The 15,610-nt window shown below is 34.6% G+C and overlaps 1 protein-coding gene across 1 annotated transcript; it reads left to right on the top strand.

The window, feature by feature from the left end:
• The first annotated feature begins 7,034 nt into the window (after positions 1–7,034).
• LOC130715698 (probable ubiquitin-conjugating enzyme E2 24) lies at positions 7,035–14,258 on the top strand. The gene is made up of 9 exons (XM_057565814.1): positions 7,035–7,363; positions 8,482–9,321; positions 9,677–11,135; positions 11,287–11,424; positions 11,680–12,120; positions 12,198–12,261; positions 12,921–13,060; positions 13,300–13,611; positions 13,768–14,258. The coding sequence occupies exons 3-9, from the start codon at positions 9,687–9,689 to the stop codon at positions 13,987–13,989; spliced, it is 2,766 nt and encodes a 921-aa protein (XP_057421797.1). The 5' UTR covers positions 7,035–7,363; positions 8,482–9,321; positions 9,677–9,686; the 3' UTR covers positions 13,990–14,258.
• Positions 14,259–15,610: the final 1,352 nt, after the last annotated feature.

Genomic DNA, 15,610 nt, shown 5'->3' with positions numbered 1-15,610 from the left:
ACCTATCCAATGCAAACAGCTAGGCATCTCATACTTTCTTCTTTGATTATTGCATGGCAATGAAAATGTGAAGGAGCATACATGTCTCCTCATCCCATGGTTGACCTAGGATTGATCTACACCTGTAGGATTGATCTACACCTGTGGCCATAAGCCCATAACACTATTTGGCCCATTTCTACCCCACCACTACCTCATAGACTAGATAGACCCTATAAACTCACATTGAGCCGGTTTTAATGTTTGTTAGAAAGTATGAAAGTAGAAAAATAATAAATCTAGATGCATATGAGTTGCTTGCATGTTTGGGCCAATATTTATAAGGATATTATCATATTTTCACTTATATATAGACACTTTAGACAAAAAAAAACTTATATATAGACCCTGCGGAATAGAGACGGTGATTTCCATCCCTATTTCTAATTTTTATCAAGAGAATTTTATCTCGGTTTTCATCCTAACAGGAAAATTTCCCTAAGAACACTGCCCTCAAATGAGACAATACCCGCAAGGATTCCCATCTCCAAGTGGAATATTATCATCTCTAATTTCCATTTAACATCCCTCAAAATGAAAATTCAAAGCAAAGACATATTTATATATAGTTTTTTACATATGAGGTCAATGACTTGCTTTAAAAACATTTATATGTCTCATTCTATAATTTTGATCCTTCTTCTGATTTCCAACTCGTAGCCACAGGAAACTTTTTTGTGTGTTATTTGGGTTGTTGCAAAGGTTAAAGAGAATGAGAAATGGCAGAATATCTCGCTTCTTCCATGGGACAAAGTGGTTCTAAGTGGACTCACTTTCTTTGTCACCTGTCAGTCTCTTCTAACTAGTAAGGAGTTGGCAAATCGCACAGCACTTCTGCAGCTGCCATTTTCGTTTTATTTATGATTACCCTAATAAATTATTTCTTGCAAGTTGCAACAGATAATCTCCTCGTAACTAAACGGGTCGATATAGTAGTTCAACACTTTCTTAAGTGATTCAGGACTCAATTTTCAAGTCTTGTGAATGAAAAATCATTTTTAGCTAACCTCACACGGTTTAGTGCACTAACAGTAAAATGAGAGATTAATCTTGCAGCTTTCAGTTGTGGGGTACTTCCGGTAAAAAAAAAACCTACTCAACTTCTTTCACCTACAACATAGATAAAATGAGCCGGGATCCTCTCAAGTGTAAAAAAACTTGAGAGTGTCAAGTTTTACCATAAAATTGTTAAACATTTAAATTGAAAATGTATGAAAGTTTGCTGTTATGTGATCTACTTTTATGAATGTTGAGATTCTTGAAAACTTGACATTGAGATGAATTTGCTGTTGCATGAGACCATTAGTTTGCTATCACTCTGTTCACAATCTGCACATATCTTTTGCTTCAATGTCATGGTGAATGGTGGGTATTTCTTGAATAATGCTTCTTAGACATATTGCACGTATTGCGATATTTTGGGGACCCCCGAATTTCCTATGGGATTCTCTGAAGATTTTGCTCCGAATGTCCAATTTTGATAATTGTTGCAGAAATACTAGATTAGAAAATTTTAGTGGTTGTCACATTCATTTTAGTACCACAGCAGGAATAAATGATCATCGGGTGAGGTAGTTTATAAGCGAGCATTATATAGAGGAACTATTCCAGTAGAAAGACCAGCAATAAGGCTTGTGTACTCTGTCCAAGTAGATGATGAATCAGGGGAGGTAGTTTTCCCGAAATCACGTTCTTCATTTGTTTATCTTATACTTCACTTGGATTCTTTTACTGAAATGCAATTTTAAAGTTGTGTAAATTTGAAATTTTTTTCTATCTAATACGAGAAGAGATGGAAGTTGATGATGGTACAAATGAATTGACATGAGAAATATGAAAAGAATGAGACAAGAAACACAACTGCTGCTCGAGAAGCTTGTAATTACTTTTGTCATTGTGTATTATTTTTCTTACATGAAGTTACATGTAGTTTGAACTTATGATTAATTTGATTGACATTGTGATCTTATGTTGGCTCATTATTATATTGATATGATGTTTTATTATAAACGATGCATATGTTCAAATTTCCTCGTGATGTGTACATTACCCTTTAGTTTGCTGGTTGAGATTGTCAATGTAAACTTGGTGATGATTTACATCATCATTTTCTAACAATTTCAGACTGTAAATTGGTGCTCTCCAGTAGGTCACACACTCCCCTAATTTGGAGACACTAACATAGTAATTTCAAGTTGAATGTAGTGTTTGTTATGGTCGAGAGTGATTAATTTATGGTTCTGTAAGTTGTGATCAAATGATGTATCTCATTATCATTTGTGCATTGACATTTCATATTACTGTTGACGATATGTAGAGTCGGTTGTATAAGCTGACTCTAAATAATGTCGGTCTATACGAACGACTTTATTACTTAATAGTTTGCATCAGCCAATGTCTCTGACAAGGTTGTGTTGGCCTAGAGTCGGCTAAACCAACGCTAATGCTTAGAGTCGGTCACATGGTTGACTTTACACATTAGCTTCAACTATTTTAACGCCTGACTGACACTAAATCGGTTGTAGCGACAATTTTTTCCTTGTTAGTGTTTCTTTTCAGCAGCCAACACTAATTCAGACTTTTCTTATAGTGAAAGTCTAAGCCCTCTACTAAATCATTAAAAATACACATTTCATCAATCATGTTTTCTAAAAAAATAGTCATTAAATTATTCCTCAAATTTTCATGTTCAACCACATTAGTCCTCTAATATTTTTTTACTAAATTGGTCTCTTGAACATGAGTTATCATTCATTTACACTCATAAAATTTTTCATTTCAATTGCAATTCATGTTTTAACTATCTCTTCTTTTTTAATCACAGCTTTTACTTTGTCTCTCTTTTCTTTTAAATTCTTTCTTCTCTCCACTTCATTTCCACTTAATGAAACTTTTTTCCTTGAAAGATTGCGCGTTATCACCATGTTAGTCCTTAAAAAACCCTACTATCTAGTGACATCTTAGAGCAGAATGGATCTCTGCTGCCAACTCTTTGCAGCTCTCTCTACAGCAGAATATATATAATTGTACATTTGTACTGTTAACTAGTAAGTGCAATAGGCGGCATACATTAATTAATTAATTTTTTCAATGGTAGCAACAAGGTGAAAAGTTATGGGGGAAAAAGAAAAGAAAGGCATGCAACTATACAAATGCATATGTAAAAGTCCACCTTGGTTGTGATTATTATATATGAAGCACTATCCTGCTAGTGGTTCTCAAATTCTGTTTGAAAGAGTATTTTACTAATAGTGGAGGGCCATTTTAAAAACCTACCCTGCCTTTATTTTGTAGCGAACATAGATTTTGCTAACATGTGGATTTCTCTCTCAATATCTCAACTTCCCTTTAAAGTGCAGGTCACAGTAGATGCACTAGCTATCTACTAGGTGAAAAGAAAATGACATCAACAAATGCTGGACAAGTAAAAAAGTGTGTGCTTGGTACAAACAATGAACATACTTCCATTTTGATCAATTCTATTTACCTTTTATTTTTATGTGGATGTGAATGCATTTACAGGTCTATTTACACTGATATAAGAACACTGATATGAGAATCGTCTTGTAATATAATAAGGGCTACCATGGTTATATTTCTACTGAATGTAAGACTTTTAAACACACTCCCTTATGCCTTAAGGGTGGACACCTTGAATGTAAAATTCATCATATCCCTTGTTAATTTGAGACTTCTCAACACATTACAAGATGGAAATTTGTGGCAGCAAAATAAAAAGTTAGCATCATGGAAGGGTGATTGAAAATGGAGTTTACTCTATGTCTCTATTATGTTTCCTTTGTGCTTAATACAGGTGCATGTGGTCCGTTGAAGTTTATTAGTTTGTAGATCCTTTCAAAAGTTAAATCAGGAAAAAGGGTGGATGTAATTCAACAGGTTCAGAATAAGCATGGTTTTAGAAGCACTTTTAGGTGATGTTTTGCTATAAAAGTACAACTCTTGTCATTTAAAAACCTGTGTGCTAGCAAATTCTGTGATAGTCTCCACCTGTGATTACGAGCTCATATTTTTCAGCTGTACAATGTTGAAAAAGTAGAATAATTCCCTATCCACCTTGAGCGGTTAATATCTCTCATTTCCCATGACAGACCACACACCAACAAAACTGACACGTAAACTTCCATTTCAGAAGTATATATAATTATAATGGTACAGAGGTGGCTCAAATAGTGCTGTAATAAAGCCTTCAAATGTGGAGCTTTCACCAAATTCCATAAAAATTGACATCATACAATGGGGATTATAGAAAGAGGAATGAAATTAGCAACCAAAAAAAAAGTAATGAAACTTGCTGATTAATGCTCACATTGTTCCTTAATTACAAGGTTGGGAATTCGATCTTCACTCCTTATAATATGACACATTTTATGATTAATCATTTATTATTTAGTGTAAGCACCCGCAATAAGAGGATTATTGAAGGTTGTCAACGCTAAATACTCTAATATAAAAAAATGAAGAGGAATGAGTATGTGAATATTCGAATTGACACCTTTGAGTGCAGATTGGTATAAGCATTTAAGCTAACCACTATGCTAATAATTTAATATACTAGAGACAATTGGTGAAAAAGTAAATGAAGAGCATTAGCAATTACATACTGTAGATCCTTGAACATTAAATAAATGTTCCTGTATGTCTAATAGCACATATGAACAAGAGTGGAGTTGATGAAAGTTGCAAATTAGTGCTTGCATAGTGCAGCCCTTACTGCATATATAAAAAAATCAGAGATGCACCCCCACCTCAATTATAGGAAGACTAGTCCAATTTCTGACCTTACTTTGACTAATACCAATTAGATAAACTAAAATTTATAATTCTCTTGCATAAAATAACCTCTGATAACACTTCAAGCAAGCTAAAACATTGCTATTCACAAGTTAATACACTAGTAACATCAGAAGGCCAAAACATTGCTTGCTACCTTTAAATGCTTGACTATTAAAGAAGAACATTCATATCCCCATAACTTGGTCCTCTACAATCATCAAAGGTCACCGAAATGAATTTAGATTCTCAGTCGCCTCTCCAGCAGATAAATCATCATAAATTCTTTAAATTAATAAATTATTTTTTATTTAAATTAATCAAAGTCATTGATTATTACAAAAATCAATAGTGTATAATTGTGCAGGAGAGAGCCGTAGAGAATCTCTGCTGCGGAGGATCCTTAACAGGAATTTGGTATCAAATCTTGGGCATATGCATAATATAGAACAGAAGCACAGTAAATCTGAAGTCCAACCAACTAAAAAAGATAAAAAGGGATGGTTTTAAAACTCATTGTTGTAAAAAGTTGTTAGGAGTTGGTCACTTTCACATTATTGTGGCCTCTAATTCTACCTTTACAACTAGATAGTGTCTTAGTGCTGATTAAGTCACATTCTTTAAACTTTGGCAACTAAGAAAATAATTTATTCTAGTTTTAATTTGTGATTAGTTTCATACGTATTATAGAACTAAACTGATTGGCTCCTACTTATCCTCTCTGTTCGTTAACTGTGAAGGCAAATGTCATGTAATATACTCTGTCTACTAGAGGAAAAAAGATGTGAAATCACATTACTTGTCTCCACAAACATTCTAAAATTGTCCTTTTGTCTTTAGATCATAAGCATTCCACTCAGTTTTGAAGCATCAAGGATATTCTCTGTTTTGGTTAGAAAAGTAACATGTATTGCAAGGATATTCAAGAGAATAAACTTGAGATAACCTTGCTTAATGGATAGAAATTGCTATTATCGGAAAATTTAGTGCTTTTATCACTAAAGCATTTAAAGAAATAGATTAATTACACTATAATGACAACACATGTTCTCGACATTAAATGCTTTAGATTACTACTTTTTTTTTGCAAATGTTGTTAACCGGGGTTTCAGCAAAAAAGAAGTGAAGTATTGAAAGTTTTCTTGTAATGCTTATCATGTGAAATAATGTGAGAACTGTCCTGCATCAAAATAAAAAAGAGTGCACCAAATGGCTCGATTTTTAGAAGTATGTATTTTTTTATGGCTGTCCCATGAAAATAATTCGAAAATCAGCAAATTACCAATGCATTAGTTTCATGTTATGTCAGCTAGCTGCTTCAAGTTAAGTGGTGGAAGAAAATAATAATAATAATAATAAGAGGAAACTAAGCAAAAACCTCAATAATTGGTTCCTCTTTTCAATTTCTATAGCTATGTGAGAACAAATTTATAGTGTCAAAATTCAGTCCATCCTGTTTCCTAAATGCCTTCTGTCATTTCAATAACCATATATAATTGATAATTCTAGTTGATTGAAAAGGCATGGTACAATATTGCGGTGCATAGCTAATAGCTTTACACTGCACAAACATATTCCATATGTTAGAGTAGTATCATATTGGTGAGTGACAACATCAAATCTTTGTTTTCTCGACTATGGTCATAAATGTTAGAGCACCTGTATTTTTATTTTTATTTTCAGACAACCTTTAAACTCTAAAATTACACTCTATTGTATACCACAAACGATACGGCACCTCTTAAAATAAAATGAGAAGCACATGTACATCAGGTGTTTAGGCAAATTTTGGTCATAAATATAATATTAAAATATTTGATGGTCGATGGTTGAGATTGAATCCAAATAAAATTGATCAACGTCCTCTCAATTGGATTTAAAAATAAAATAAAATAAAACAATCCTCTCAATGGCTAACGTTCTCAGGTTTTTACAAATTGAAATGTTGTATTTATGATTTATCGGTCTTCATATACACTAAATAAATAAATTCTTTAAATATTTATGTATAGAAAAATAGACAATCCATTGAAATTACCATTTCAGTTCAAAGTTTTGACATCTGTCTGTGTGACATAACATGAGGGCAAACAAGTAATTACAGACTAACTGTATTGCAGAAACTTGTGTGTCAGTGTCAGATACTGTTAGGTATATTCTCTTCTGTTGGTTCAAATAGTCACTCTATTTATGGATCATAACACACCTCCATTGGTCACACTAACACAAGTTCCCACCATTCACCAAAACCTTAGCTGCATTTCACCGAGCTTGCAATGGTTCCTAACCTCGGTGTTGATGTGGAGGATGAGGGAACAGGCTGTGGAACTAAACCACCTATTTGAACATTTTCCACCTCTTCACTCTTCTAATAAGCCTGAAAATTTCTAATTTAAGAAGAAGTAGAAGAGAGAGCAAGATAGCTTTTTGAAAAAGCAAATTTTGGGAAGTAGCTTATTTTCAATTTGTTTTGTTCTTCTGGGTGGAGTTGGAGTTCCTTCATTTGGTTTATTTGGATCCAACCATCTCAAAGGTACAATTACAAATGATACTTTGCTTTACTCTGCAAATTTTCAACTCTTAGCTTGGAATAGTTTAATTGTTAGGGTTAAATAGATTTTGTATACTCTTTCTTATGCTAGATTTTGGTGTTTGAGTGTGCTGGACTCAATATAGTTGATTTCCATATAGCATGATTATATTTGACCCCATTTGCATACCAGCTTATTAGAGCTTATCTACTAAAAAAACACTAAATAAGCTCCAATAAGTGCTTTTTTGTTTGCATCCAAACAGGCTCTTAGAAGAAGAGTGAGCAAGATAGTTTTTGAAGCTGAAAGTAAATTTTGGGAAGTAGTCTATTTTTAATTTGTTGTGTTCTTCTGGGTGGAGTTACTTTATGTTGTGTTTAGACTTTAGAGTTATGGTGGGTACCTTTTATGGTTTATTTGGGTCCAACCAACTCAAATGTACAGATGATTCTTTCTTTTGCAAATTTTCAACTCTTAGCTTGGAAAAAATTATTGGGGTTAACATGATTGTGTTAGAACTGATTTCATATATATTCCAAGGTGTAATAAATTGTGAATGATTGCTTTTGGGATTATTCTTCCAATTAGAGCAATGAATTTGTGACTAATTTGACTGGCAAAAAAATGATAGCTTTTTTCATGGATGGTAAAATATCATTGTTTTCTATGATTAAGTTGTACTATCTGGTTTCTCTCTATGTCCTTTTCAGTTTTTATAGACAGATGGCCAGAATTGATATTTTCCCCTTTTCATGGAATTTGAGATGCGAAATACCTCAGTTGTGTGGAATGATTTTCCTACAAGATTTGCTACTAATTCAAGATATTAATGTGCATGAATCTTAGGAAAATATTAGTTCTCACTTTTCTTGTAATTTCTATTTTTTTTTAATCAAGACTCACAGCGATTCTGTAAGATTCCATTTCTTTGATAAGCAGTTCACTAGTTTAATCTCAATCCTAGCTTTTTCTCCTGCCACCTGAACTATGGTGCTACATTATAATTTAGTCAGCTTAACTATCTGTAACTGTAATCTCATTCTTTTGATATGTCTATTTGATTTTCATATTGAAGAAGCCTGTGAAAGTATTGACTAGTCTATGCTTTCTTTTGTTGCAGGCTAAAAAAATGATCTGGTAATAAAGGTACTTTTTTCTGTGAATAGCTTAAAGCACTCCAGATCACAACTCTGAAATTTTATTGGCTTTAGATATTAGCCAATCTCCCTTGGTACTAGATAGACCTGATAGAGTGTTAGGCTTTGATGTGGGGGGAAATCTCCTTTGGCGATATAATTTTCAATCTCGTTAGAGTAAATTTTATTTTCTTTCTGCCCCTTATTTATTTTTGAAGCTTCCTCAGTATTGTGCAAATCTCCTTTGGCAAAAGTTACTTAACTTCCTTTGGTTGGATTCCAGGTAGTAAAAATATATGAAAAATCATTTTATCCTTGAGTCAAAAATCAACCATTCAGAAAAAACTCCAGGAACTCCACCTTTCTGGAGGGCAAATCTCCTTTGGCACCTTTTAGTTATCTTGGTCTGCTTCCTCTTATAGCTAGAAATTTTACTTTGAGTGACCCCCACAGAGAAAAATAAGAGAAAAAAAATTATTTGATAGCTGTAGGCTTGTAGCAAGTTGGTATTTTGTTTGAAGTTTGTCTCAGAAGCTTCTTTCTGTGAAATTCCAATTCAAGTTGGGCATATCTCCTTTGGCATTTTGGAGTCCTTGATTGACTCCTGGTATCCTATTGGGAAAATCTCCTTTGGCATCAGATCTCCAGTTCCAGTGATCAAGATAAGTTTTTGGAGATACTGAGTAACTCTATGTGACAAGAAAAAGCACCAATCAGAAGTATTTTGTATGATACATAGTTATCCATTGAAGTCAATATCGGCATACCTACTTTGATCAAAATACATACACACTGAAATTTGATTATCCAGTTTCCTTGAGAAGGTAAGGATCTTCTTGAATCCCTATTTACTGTTAATGTTCATTAATATGTTAATTATTTTTCAACAATTTAAAAATATCCATATCAGCAATTCTAATAAGGAAAATACATTACTAATTTATTCATGTTTTTTGCATAGTTCTCATTCAAAGAAATTTTTTTACAAGTTTAAACTCTACATCTTAATGAACAATTTGTGTTCTTTCTTCTCAAGGCAGAATAATTCTGATTCCATCTATTTCAGAATCTTGTGACAATTTCCAAACATAGACAAACACCTTTTTTCTACACTATTTCTGTGTTGTCATGTTTTTGGATTGTAGTTTAATTGATACTACTATCAAAATATTATGACAGGCATCCAGTGATGGATATTATTAGTAATGATTCGGACTGGGAGACATCCAGTGACAGCAGCAGCAGCAGTGAGGATCAAGAAGAAATTAATTTTCAATATGGTGGGCAAGCTCAGAGCATACTATCATGTTTAGAGGACAGCATTGAGAAGATTGATGACTTTCTCTCATTTGAGAGGCCATTTGTTCAAGGGGATGTTGTCTGCTCCTTGTCAGACCCCTCTGGACAGATGGGAAGGGTCACAAGTGTTGATGTGTTTGCCGATTTGGAAAATGTTCGAGGAGAAGTACTGAAAAATGTAAACTCCGAGAAACTCATGAAGATTCGGTCTACTTCAGAAGGTGATTATGTAATTAAGGGGCCATGGCTTGGTCAGGTTCAAAGGGTGGTGGACAAAGTGACTGTATTGTTTGATGATGGAGTTAAGTGTGATATCGTTGCCTCGGATAGAGAGAAGGTTTTACCACTGACTGGTAATTTTCTTGAAGACTCACAGTATCCATACTATCCAGGGCAGAGAGTAAAGGTTAAGTCCTCCTATGCTTCTAAGTCAGCTCGATGGCTATGTGGCACTTGGAGAGACAATCAAGATGAAGGCACTGTTTGTGCTGTGGATGCAGGTTTGGTGTATGTTAACTGGCTTGCCTCTGTTATTGTTGATTGCAATTTGAATGTGAATGCTCCACCATGCTGGCAAGGTTCCGAAAACTTGACTGTGTTGTCAAGTTTTTCACATGCAAACTGGAATCTTGGGGACTGGTGCATGCTCTCAGCTGAAGGCCAAGAGGAACACAATGTAGAACATGCATCCACAGGTGGTCTTACAATGGAGCATTGTATGGAAAGAGGGTATAAGAGAAGAAACCCTAGTTCTCATATTGGGGAATTGTTCACTATTGGAAAGATAAAGACCAAAGTTGATATTGTGTGGCAAAATGGTGAACAAACTTCAGGATTAGATCCCCAGAATTTACTCCCAGTGAATGTTATAAACACTCATGAATTTTGGCCACATCAGTTTGTGCTGGAAAAAGGTGCTTCTTATGATCCTCTTAGGCCTAGCAGCCAAAGATGGGGTGTTGTCCAAGGTGTGGATGCAAAGGAACACACTGTAAAGGTACAATGGAAAACTGGTTCCTTATCCGACCCGGATAATTTGTCTGGAAACAATATGGAGGAGACTGTGAGCGCCTACGAACTTGTAGAGCATCCAGACTACTCCTGTTTTTATGGTGATATTATGTTCAAGGCGGCTCAAAAACAGTTTGGTTACCAAGCTGCTAAAGAAAAAGAAAAGTCATCGAATGACTTGAATGCGGATACTTCTCTTAAAAACGAGAACCAAATGGGTTATCAGGATGGGTTCTCTGATGACGGCTTCCTGCACTGCATTGGCAGTGTTATTGGTTTCAAAGATGGTGATGTGGAGGTGAAATGGGCTACTGGTTTCACAACCAAGGTATGACATATACTTTCTTCTTTATGAAGAATTCCTTGTTTTTCATAGTTTTCCCATAACAATACTGATTTTGATTTCTAGTTTTAATTTATACATTAATTTTGTATATCTATACCAAGTAATTTATGGACTTTTTTTGTTTGCCTAACAGGTTGAGCCTTATGAAGTTGTTCGGATTGATAAACATGAAGGTTCAACTCTAAACTCCTCTACTTATGAAAGGAATGTTGAGGAGTTAACGCCTGAGATCATTGAACATGGAAGTCTACCTTCTGACCAGAAGGGAAAGGTGAGTGCAATATCTTTATCTGTATGGATCCATATGTATTCATGTATATTATCTGATTTGGATGTGAGAGAGAGTTAATATAGCAAGAGAAAAGAAAATACTAAAAAAGGAAATTTCAAAGTCTTTTAATTTTGAATGTGCAAATTATAGGCATTAATTCCTAAATTATATTCTTGAAAGATTAATTTCTGACTAGGTGCTTACCAAATGCAACAACCGTCTAGCTATAAACTGAATGTCTTGTTTGATGATCAGGACTCGTTAAATGGTGATGGTAGTGGAGAGAATTGTGAAAAGTATCCTGGGGAGTGTAGTTCCTTTTTCCTTCCAGGAGCTGCCTTTGAATTTTTCTCCAGTCTAAAAGCCAGTATATTCCAAACATCTAGTGGAACTTTACTTTCAGGATCAGGAGCAGTTTACTCTGTACCTACATTTGAAAAAGAGAATGGTTCTGATTTTCATGATAACAAAGATTTGGAAATTTGTGACCTGTACACTGAGCCACATCCAGTGACTGAGTTGCAATCTGATGAAGACAGAGCTTTATATCCAGAAGTAATTAGGATTCATGAGAAGAATGAATTTCCATTTTCTTTAGACAGCAACTGTTCAAACCAGTTTAAGCAGTTTGATATTGTAGAAAACTGCTCTGAACATCATTTTATGGATGAGGGAAAGGGGTTTTCAATATCACAGGTTAGAAAATTGATCATCACTTGCCATGACACATTATTAATTGATATATTAGGCTGATTGCTTTCTCTCCTTTGTAGGTAAAAAGAAGTTGGGTAAAAAAGGTTCAGCAAGAGTGGAACATCCTGGAGAAAAATCTTCCTGGTGAATACTTTATCTTGTTTATATAAACCACATTGTTTTATATACTTGTTTTCCTTTTGTAATGTCTTCTTGGTGCATCTTAATTGTTATATAATTCTTAAACTCAAAGGAATTGTATTTGGGCCACTGCCAGTCTGCCACTATATGGATTTAGATTGATAGTCCTCATAATTCAGCCATTTTAATCTTAGAGGGAACCATTGTGACTGACAATATATATATATATATATATATATATGATGACACTGTATCAGCTGTTAACATTCTTGATCCATAGACACTTCAGGTGGCCAAATAGGGAGGATTAATTTGCAGACAAAATTTTGATGTTAGGGAGATAAGGAGCCTCAGGTTTGGTAGATTACTACAAAATACAAACTAAAATGGTGGTATTTATAAAGAGAAATAAAATTATTAAAATTCCATCAAAAGTGGGAGTCCTAAGTTTAATTGATTTAGAATGCAAAGATGTGTGCATTAGGGGTCACTGATGATCCAATCTGGAAACAAGCTTAAAATAAGTAGCCTGAAAGGTTATTTTGATTAAATCCATGTGTTGATTACTTGATTTAATTATGAAAAGGGAAATCTGTTATGCTACGCTGTAAATACTCAGCAATTTCTTCAAATGCACTTACAATCTTTATTGATCTAAACAGATAATATTTATGTTCGTGTGTTTGAAGAAAGAATGGACCTCATGCGAGCCGCAATCGTTGGTGCATCTGGAACCCCATATCATGATGGTCTATTTTTCTTCGATATATGTTTCCCTCCAGAGTATCCAAATGAGCCACCTGTAAGTTTTTGAATGTAGTTTGCAGTGCTTGTTACCTATTTTCATTTATGATTCATGCATCAGCATTCAACACCCGCACTTCTTTATTGAAATTTGAAGTTCAGCTTAACCAATGTGTTTTGTCGAAAATATTTCATTCTATACTATAGAAGCTCATGTCCAAAGATCTCAAGAAAAATCAATATCTATATTTGAACAAACTCTCATGTTGTCACCATGGCTTTTGAAATCTCATGCAGATGGTGCATTACAATTCTGGTGGGCTCCGCTTAAATCCGAATCTGTACGAGTCAGGGAGAATCTGCCTGAGTCTCCTAAACACTTGGACAGGCACAGGCACTGAAGTGTGGAGCCCTGGTTCCTCCACTATTCTTCAAGTCTTACTCTCTCTGCAGGCTCTTGTCCTTAATGAGAAGCCTTATTTCAATGAGGCTGGATACGACCAACAAATAGGCAGAGCCGAGGGAGAGAAGAACTCTGTGAGCTACAATGAGAATGCTTTCCTTCTCACAACCAAATCAATGTTGTATATATTAAGAAAGCCACCAAAGGTAAAATTACTTCTTCTATACTTCGATTTTCCTATATTGGCTTTCATGTTGTGTGTGGCCCTGATTCTAGATGATTATGCAAAAAAATGGAGCTATTGGAATCTTTAAATGCTATTATATGGATAAAATTGTAACTGATAGTGATGCGTGATGCAGCACTTTGAGGCACTGGTGGAAGAGCACTTCAGAGAACGCTCCCAACGTATACTTCATGCTTGTCAGGCATATCTTGAAGGAGCTTCCCTTGGATGTGGAAAATCTGAATATGAAAACCAGAAAGGGACTTCTACAGGATTCAAAATTATGCTTGCTAAGCTCTTCCCCAACCTTGTAGAGGCTTTTTCTAGTAAGGGAATTGATTGCAGTCAGTTTGTTTGAGCTGCAAAGTTAACTTTCTTACTAAGTTTAAGTGACCCTGGAATTTCCCGACCAACATATTCCAAACTTGCCTGTAATATCAAAATGTTGACACTTATCTTTTGTGATAGAAACTATAAGCTTGTTAGAAACCAATTTCTGGGATTTGTACTTTCATGATTTGGTTACTATATGTGGAAATTTATCAAAATAACTGACCTTGTGTCTGTTGTATGTATGTTACACATCATGGCTTATAATGTAAAATATGGAAACAATGATTGAAATGATTTGCTTGATGTGTCTTTCTATCATCTGTTTAAAAATGATATATCTATTTTATGATATGTAAAAGAAGGATTGTAGACTTTAGCGAAAGCATAGCCATTGTCGTGACTCAGTGCATATGCCAAAAAATAGAAGTCATCTTTCACTGAGTTTTAGAAAGACAGCTGTGAAATAGAAATACGACCTACTTGAGCACTTAAAACTCTTTTCAATGTATTGGATTCTAAAAAGTGATATGCAATAAAATCGAATCAAATTGGCCTTAAATATTAGTACATTACCTTATAATGTGAGATTTTATAGGCCTTCATTCCAAAAGCCTCCTTCAACTAATAGTTTTTCTTCCTCCAACCCGATATGTGAAGGCTAATCTCCTAAGGTATCATCAAGCATTAAAGGCTTTTAATAATGTTTTTTTATTATACATGGACTCGAAGATCAAATTCAAGACTATAAGGAACCAAACACTTTCCCTTCAGACTAACACATATTTGTTAGATGATAGACTGATCTCCCGAGATATGTTTAGGCACCATAGTGAAACCTCTTCCAATAGTCTTATCTCCATACACAAAATTCAAGCATCAAACTCATGATCACATGCTTAAAAGACTCGAGGCACTCCTCCTTGGACCAACTCAGACCTCTTCAACTAATTTATGACTAGGAATTGGTTTTATCTTTATTTTGTTGAACTATCTTTTCCTCATTATCCTTATTCTTCTTTCCATTTTCTAGTCCATTGTGTCTTGAAGGTTAGTAGATGATCCTCTCAATTAAGGTTAGTAGACAATCCTAAGCAACCCAACTTGTAAATTCAAGCATCAAACCCATGATCACATGCTTAAGAGACTCGAGTCACTCCCTCTCGGACCAGCTCGGGCCTCTTCAACTAATAGTTATGAGTAGGAATTGGTTTTATCTATCTTTCTTCATTATCCTTATACTTCTTTCCATTTTCTTGTTCATTGTGTCTTGAAGGTTAGAAGATAATACTCTCAATTAAGGTTAGATGACAAACCTAAGCAACCTAACTTATAAATTCTTTGTTTTAGTCAGCTCGTTTAGCTTCAGTTTGGTTTTACTATTTATGGAATCAACCAGATTTAGTTATGTCTTCGATACTAATCCCTTACCATTGCACACCACTAGTATTAGAATTATGTTTGAACTTTGAAGAAACCTCTAAGTTTCCAAAAGGGGTGCCACAAGAGAAAGATTAAAAAATGAAGTCGCCATTTTACCAAAAGAGGAAGAATCAAAATATAGGTCTTTCACTTTCTCTAGTTAATTGCCACGCCTCGGCTGGCTTCTCGATGGAAGTTATTTTATTGTTGCATGCCAAGTTCTTAAC

This window comes from Lotus japonicus, chromosome 4 (assembly GCF_012489685.1).
Source record: "Lotus japonicus ecotype B-129 chromosome 4, LjGifu_v1.2".
Classification (NCBI taxonomy): Eukaryota; Viridiplantae; Streptophyta; class Magnoliopsida; order Fabales; family Fabaceae; genus Lotus; species Lotus japonicus.
The sequence above is the reverse complement of the archived record's forward strand: the minus strand, read 5'-3'. Positions and strand labels throughout refer to the sequence as shown.

Bases quoted from the DNA above. Each gene is read 5' to 3' on its own strand.
- LOC130715698 (XM_057565814.1), top strand. From the start codon at position 9,687: ATGGATATTATTAGTAATGATTCGGACTGGGAGACATCCAGTGACAGC. The intron at 11,136-11,286 runs GTATGACATATA...TTTGCCTAACAG, and splicing joins CTACTGGTTTCACAACCAAG to GTTGAGCCTTATGAAGTTGT. The intron at 12,121-12,197 runs GTTAGAAAATTG...TCTCCTTTGTAG, and splicing joins AGGGGTTTTCAATATCACAG to GTAAAAAGAAGTTGGGTAAA.